This window comes from Acanthisitta chloris, unplaced genomic scaffold (assembly GCF_000695815.1).
Source record: "Acanthisitta chloris isolate BGI_N310 unplaced genomic scaffold, ASM69581v1 scaffold36063, whole genome shotgun sequence".
Lineage (NCBI taxonomy): Eukaryota > Metazoa > Chordata > Aves > Passeriformes > Acanthisittidae > Acanthisitta > Acanthisitta chloris.
The window spans coordinates 1-7,348 of record NW_008663839.1 but is presented as its reverse complement, the minus strand read 5'-3'; the positions used below and the strand labels follow the sequence as shown (position 1 = coordinate 7,348).

The 7,348-nt window shown below is 47.8% G+C and overlaps 1 protein-coding gene across 1 annotated transcript; it reads left to right on the top strand.

The window, feature by feature from the left end:
• Positions 1 to 357: 357 nt before the first annotated feature.
• Positions 358 to 7,277, top strand: COQ9 (coenzyme Q9; the record flags this gene model as incomplete). Its single annotated transcript, XM_009071118.1, has 8 exons — positions 358 to 529; positions 1,127 to 1,262; positions 1,615 to 1,757; positions 2,014 to 2,098; positions 3,232 to 3,336; positions 5,214 to 5,369; positions 5,773 to 5,826; positions 7,167 to 7,277. Coding segments are annotated over 8 exons (887 nt in total), but the record flags the coding sequence as incomplete, so codon positions are not given.
• Positions 7,278 to 7,348: the final 71 nt, after the last annotated feature.

Below are 7,348 nucleotides of genomic sequence, written 5' to 3'. Positions count from 1 at the left end.
GGGCTGCTCATGCTCCAGAGTGTTACTTGCCTCTTCATCCAAGCTCAGAGGTTGTCACCTTCTTAACTCCTTAATCAGGGACCAAGATGTGGAAAGAACACACTGCAGGGGTTTCCAGTCCAAGACTGGGAAACTATTTGCAATATGTGCTGTTTGCACTGTCCTTTTCCTCACAAAACAATTTTGCTTTATTATCTTCAAGTGAGCTCAGCTGGTGCAGCACCTCTCAGAAGCATAAAAAAAGACTGCAAATTTCTGTCCTTTTCAGCTGTGATCACCACAACTCTCTTCTTCACCTTAGTTTTCTGTGCTTCCTCTTGTTGGAAGGAGACATCTGACTCCTGGTTTCCCTTTCAGTGGTCAGGTGCCAGCACTACCCACCTCAGCGTGCTCTCCAGGCCTCGGCCCTGCTCAGGAGAGTCTCTGATGAGCAGAAGAAGGAGCCATTCACATCTGCCTCTCAGCAGCAGTTTGAGTCACATCCAGCTGATCAGCAGCCTGAACAGGAACCTCAGGGCCCTCACCCCAGGTAACTTACCAGCTATTTCTAGCACTGTCCTGCTGACGGTGGGATCAGAGGGCTTTGCTTTCCTGAAACTCACATCTGAAACTTGGACACAACAAGATCCTGTGCTAAGGAGCCTCAAGCTGCAGCACCTGGAGAGCTGGTTTGCTGTGGCAGTGCAGATTCCACTGTCCACCTTGGAGGCAGCATGGGATTTGCTTTCAAGAGGGAACCTCTGTCGTCTGCAAAGTGCAAGTCTTCGCTTCTGGAGTTTTGTGTAAATCTAAACAAAATATGGACAATATGTTGTTCATATGCCTGTAACTAGAAAGCCCATGTTGGAAAAGCTTCTAGTTTAGCTATTCTGTAAAGGAGGGGGAGTCTGGGGCTGACTGGTCTTTGTGTAGGCACCTATGTTGAGTCCTCCCTTGTTTTCTCTTCTCCCTTCACAGCAAAGGCTCGTTAAGAATCCTTTTTCTGGAAAGGGAAGGATTTTACAGGAAGAGGCCAGATTTGTACTAAGCAGGTCTCAAAGCATGCCTGCAGGCAGTGAGTGGCAGAGTCCAGGGTGCTGATGTTTGGTGGTGACATTCCCCTCACTGTAACAATACCTTCTCATAGTTACACTGGCCAGGGCGGCCAGGAGTCAGAGGACTATGAGAGCGAGGAGCAGCTGCAGCATCGAATCCTCACAGCGGCGCTGGAGTTTGTGCCTGAGCATGGCTGGACTGCAGAGGCCATTGCAGAGGGAGCCAAGGTATGTGGGGAGAGAAGCAACAAACCAGTGGAAAACTGGATGGAGCTGAAGTGCAAAGACAGCCAGGCCTGCATGCTTCCCCCACATACTCTTGGGCGATGCACCCTAGTCAGCAAATGCTGCTGGGCAGGAATGTGTCCCAGCTGCTACAGGATAACCCCTTCAGAGTTAAACTAAGGCACAATGTACAGTAGTGATCCTAAAGAGAGGAAAACATGTACAGGAAGCACTTTTGAATGCAGTGATGCTTTGTTTAAATTCACGTAACATCTTTCATGGAATAAATACAATGTTTTTCCTAGCTGGATCCTGCTTAGCAGTGCATGACCTGGTCTGTGCTTCTTCCCTACAGACCCTGGGCCTCTCAGTTGCTGCTGCAGGGATGTTTCACAGTGATGGCAGTGAATTGATCCTGCATTTTGTGTCTGAGTGCAACACCAAGCTGTCTGAGCTGCTGCAGCAGGAGCACAAACTGGTGCAGCTGGGCGAAGCAGAGTGAGTATTGGGCATGAACAGATATCTTCCTTGGCAGGCTTGGGGGAACTGGGTAACAGAGAGGCCACCTGGGACACAGGTACTATAAGTTAAAACTATAATTTACCCAAATCAAACCACCACCCGGAATAGGACCAAAAGCATGAAGGATGTATATAATACTGTGCATAACTGCTGCTGAGACAGGTGGACATTGATCTTTCAAGATCAGAATTGAGTTTAACTTGGATGTTCTTAATTTTTTTCCCTTACCCAGGAAGAAGCCTACAGATCAATTCCTGAGAGATGCTGTGGAAGCCAGACTGAGGATGCTGATTCCATATATTGATAAGTGGCCCCAGGTATAAAAGTAGTATCATCTCTTTTTTGTGTGTGTATTTTAAACACCCTGTGACTTTCAACATAGTCTCTCACCATTAGTTCAAGGATGTAAATGAAACCCTTGCTGGTTTCAGATGATTAGTAGCCTTCAGGAAGAGAGCAACCTTGGAAGGAGGTAGTTAAAGGTGTCCTTAGAACAACTGTTTCTTGCAGTTCTGGAAAGGCAAACCTCTATGTTGTTCACTCCACCCATCTGGCATCCCCAAGGGGATAACCTGTGTCTCTACTCAGTCCTATTTGCAGTGTCACTGCAAGTTAGGCTCTTTGCAGTGTTGTTCTGGCTGCACTGGTATCACCTGACACCTGGAAATGCAGAACTGTGGCTTTGTGGCAGAAACAGCCCTTCTAGTGTGTCACTGACAAACCCTTGGGAGACTGAGCTGTGAACTGAGAGGGTTTCCTGCTTCAGAATTCAGATTTAACTCTCAAGCCATTCTTCCCAGGGTGGAAAGTGAATTGAACTGTGGCCACAGTAACGAGCAAAGAGTTCCCAACCTTGGCTGCAAAGATTGCTACAGGATCAGCCTCTGTTGTCCAGAGCCACTGCTGGCCTCTGGGCAGCTGAATCCAGTGCTCCATGCAGAGAGAGAGGGTACAGGATTCATGTTCTTGTTCCAGATAAGCATAACTTGCCTGGTGAAGGATGTGTGTGTGGTTTGTGACTCTCCTGGCATTGTGTGATTGCGTTCAAAGGCTGCAGAATCCCAGTAGGGCCATTATGGCTGGTGCAGTTCTGCCCTTGGTAACTGCTCTGAGTTCAAAGTCAAATTCAGAGAAATGAGGGATGTGACTCCCTGCCTGCAGGGGCACAGCACAGGGTGAGTCAGCACAGCCTGTGCTGTTTCCATGCTGGAGAGGCAGCTCAGGAGAGACAACACTGGTGGCTGAGCTGAGCTTTGGGCTCACCTGCCACACCATGTGTTCCCTGCAAATCCCACTGCTTGGAAAGGAGCTGGGAGAATTTATCACTGGGAGCTGGAGGCAAGTCAACAGCAACATGGAAAAGGTAGCAGAGCAGAGCATTGTTGGTCTGCTCTAATATTGCATCCTTTTCTCTTCAACTCTCCCATTTATGTGTGTGTTTCCTTTGCAGGCTCTGAGCATCCTGTTGCTCCCACGTAACATCCCTTCCAGCCTCAACCTCCTCACCAGCCTGATCGATGACATATGGCATTATGCTGGGGACCAGTCCACAGATGTAAGTCTTTGTGCTTTGCAGACTGGCTGGTCCTACCCCTCAGCACTGCAGCAAAATGACAGGTTCAAGTAGGTGTGGGGCCCCATCCCTCTGCAAGTGATCCATTTGTTGAATGAGGAAAACATTTCAGGAGCACCCAAGGGTCCTTATAAACTGCAGTCTAATTTCCAAGAGACTTAAGAGCCAATGAGGCTAAATGCAAATTAGTGCTAATGGGATTAGTGCAAATTAAAAGGACTAGACTTAAGCACTCTTCTGGGTTTTTTTTCTTTTTGAAGATAACAGAGAAAATTGTTGAGATTTTGAGGCAAAGAGGTAGATCCACTAGTCAGTGAGTGAGCAGTGTGTCCCTGTCAAACAGCTCTTCCACCAGCAGTAGCATTTACAGGCTTGACTTGAAAACCTTTAAGGAACCTCCTAAAAATACCAGTAGCTTATTAAAGCTTTCATCTTTCTGGCAGGCAATGAAAGAAAATTATAACCTTAATTAAAGCAATTAATAAATTACTTGAATTCATATAGATGCAGGGAGAGATGGAAAAAGCTAAATGAAGCATTTTAACAAACTACTTTAATAAGCTTCTTTTATCTGTGTATAAAAGAGAAGCTACTGCAGTGAAAAATAAATAAGATGGCAGAAAAATTAACGGAATAAACCAGAAGAGAACTGAAAGAATGTGATTGTTTCAGGAACTGAGAGTCCCTTACAGGTTATGAAAGTCAAACTGCCATGTCAGAGTCAGTGTCTGCACTGAGCTGTTCCTAAGTCTCCTCACCAATGCTGGGATTGGGAGAGGTTCTAAAGTTTGTATTTTGTTTGCATCCCCTGACTGGTTACATGAGTTTTCTAGGGAAACTGTGATGCTGAGCTCCCTCCCTCTTGTCCAGTAAAGGGGTTTAAAGTCACTCACAGCAGATCCCTCTTCCCAATGCCAGGAGCTAGGCAGAGCATGCCCATGCCTCAGAAACCCATTTAGGTGGTATTTTAAAGCAGGAGGAGAATCAACAGAGTTTGGTCTCGGGCACCTGAGAGATCCAGCTGCAAGTGGCAACATCCCTCATGTCTCTCTCATCATCAGAGCTTGCAGGTCCTGGTGCTGACAGTGGAGCTTTCCATCCAACTATTGTTTTCAAAATCTAGGCCTGTGTTTTCATTTTTCTTTTACTTTGTTATCTTGAGTGGAACAACCAGTATTTTTTTCTAGGTCACAGCAGCAAATTAAATTGACTCCTTTTTTAAAATGTGTTTATATATTTCAAGTGCTCGAGTGCCACTGGAAAGACTGAGGAGTTTGAGATATTTTGTGCATATTTGTGCTGTGTAACCCACTGCTGTGACACACTTACAGCATTGCTGCCAGCAGCATGCTGATGCATTTCATGATTCAGCAGGCAGCACTGGTATTTCAGTGACAGGATTTGGGAAGGGTGTATCTCTGTGTGATGTCCTGCACACTTCTGTCCTCTCCCTTTCTCCCTGCTTGGCTCTGGTGTGAGCTGCAGCTCAAGTTCAGTACTTGAGTGTAGCTACTTCTCAGCTAATGAGGTCAGAATTGGAGCTTTGCATTGCGTGCCAGCAGCCTGGAAAGCAAAGGTGAACTCTTGCACAGTCCCACAGACTGGGCAGGGGAGGGCTCCTGCTGCAGGTGCCTGCTTGCAGCCAGCAGCAGGTGGGAGGGTTTTGCTCAGCAGTTTTAGGCACTGTCCATGTGACCTTTGCCCAGTGCCACAGGAGCAGCATTACAGGGACAGTCACACAGTTTGACTGGGGAAGGAATGTGCTGTCAGTGTGTAATTGTTCTGTGCATTCTCTGGTCGCTGTGTTCTGATCTGCATTCAGGTCACACCTTTCTCCCTCTCCTCTCCTGCTCTTGCAGTTTAGCTGGTACACTCGTCGGGCTGTGCTCACTGGCATCTACAACACCACTGAGCTGGTGATGATGCAGGATTCATCCCCTGACTTTGAGGATACTTGGCGCTTCCTGGAGAACAGAGTAGCTGATGCTATGAACATGAGCCATACAGCTAGTCAGGTAATGTTAGGGGCAAGAGATGCATGCAGCATTCCCCTGTTCCCCAAGGATACATGCAGGCAGCCCTGGCTTTTCCATCATGCAGACCCCACATCTGCTGAGAGATCTCCTTGTACTGCAGGTGTTTGCTGTCAGTTCAACATCAATAAATGCTTTATGTGTTTCCTAGTAAAATGACATGTATGTCCCCTTTTTGTCAGACTGGCCCAATGGTTGGGAGACATCCCAGGAAACCTTTTCCATGTGTCTTATCTCTGGTTGTCCTTTATCTGCAGTGTTTGTCTTCTGTCAGCACCTTTCTGTAGCAAGTACCTGTTTGCTGTGCATCACATCTCTGTGTTCGGGGTCCACAAGTGCAACTGCAGAAGAAAGCAAAAGGTTATGCTCTTCTTGTGTCTCCTAGGTACAATCCACTGGTGAAGCTGTTGTCCAGGGCCTGATGGGAGCTGCAGTCACTGTAAGTAATGCTGAAACCAGCAGGGCTGTGAGAGCAGAATAGTTTCTGTCCCCTTCCATGCTGAATGTCAGCATAGTTTTTCCTCCCAAATTTAGAGGACAACATGAAAGAAGTATCTTTCATAATTCACTTACATTTAAGAATAATTCTATGGGTAGTTTGGGGTTAGTTCACTGTTTTAACAGAGTATAAAGAAATTATGTCTGAAGCTGCAGGGTGAGCTTTAGGGATGAGAGCAGGTGATGAGAATAAATACAGCTATTCTGCATTGCTTGTCACAAGATCTTTCCCTCTGCCAGACCCTGAGCTGGAGATCTTAAGGGAAGGTCCATGCCCTCATGGACATTTGGGAGGAGGTAGCACCTGTCCTGAGCCACAGCAGGGCAACTTCCTCAGGCTGCACCAGTTAACATTAGTGTCCTTCCAAGAATTCATTTACTTGCTGGTAGTGTCCTGGACTGGTTTGTGTCCATGAAGAGGGAGCTGCACTTCCTCTAGGGTACAAAGCAGCCCCTTTGTCTACTCAGGAGTGACTTTTGAAGGGCTTCAGGGCCTTGCTGTTTTTCTATTTCTGCATTTAGCAACAAGGTGATTTCCTTGCTATCAGAAGTAAGTTTTCCTTGTATCAGGACAAGACAAACAGGCTGGAACATAAATTAGAAATCATTTTTGCTGATGAAGCTGTTCTCAAGAACTTATCCGACCTTCCTCCTGCAGTTATGACGGAATTTAGTGTTTCTCAGCCTCTCTCCTCCTTCACACCTGCATATGGCAAAAGGATTCTCCACTAGGGAAATCCTTGTGCTCTGTGCTGTTCTACATCACCACAATGCTGGTGGGTCCGAGATGCCTCCTATTGCTGAATGTTGGTCTGGCCCTGATCCACTGCACAGGGGGAACGGGATGGATTCTGAAGGGGGGTGGCTTATATCCACATGGTTTTAGGGAAAAATCCTCCCAGTACAGTAGCTATTAGGGGAAATTGGCCTGAACCTCTCAATTCCAAGCGTGCTGCACAAGTGTCACAAGTGTCCCACTGTACAGGTGTGCTGAGCTCTCCAGGTCTTTGCTAAGGGTGAGCAAGCTGAATTCCTCAAAAGATTAAATTCACTGTCAGGATCTCTGTTGCCGCAGAAATAAAACCAAACAAACCTTTCAAGCTGGAGAGCACGTTGGGCTCAGAGGGATGTCTGTAGGTGAATCCAGGGTGATCTTTCCCCATCTGCTGACTGCGGTGACCCCTCGCTCCCACCTCGTGTCTCCCAGCCAGACAGCCTGGCAGCGCTGGAGCCTCCGCGGCTGGGCGAAGGCACTAAATCCCGTTCTGCCTCTGCCCACAGATCAAGAACCTGGCGGGGCTGAACCAGCGCCGGTGAGGAGGGAGCGGCGGCGACGAGCGAAGGGGCCGCGCGCGGCCCTTTCCCGGCACCAATAAAGTCGCACACAGCGTGGCCCGGACTGTTTTTGCGGTTGCACGGGGGGAGCGGCGGGGACGGACCGGGAGGGAGCGGGGGGACCGGGG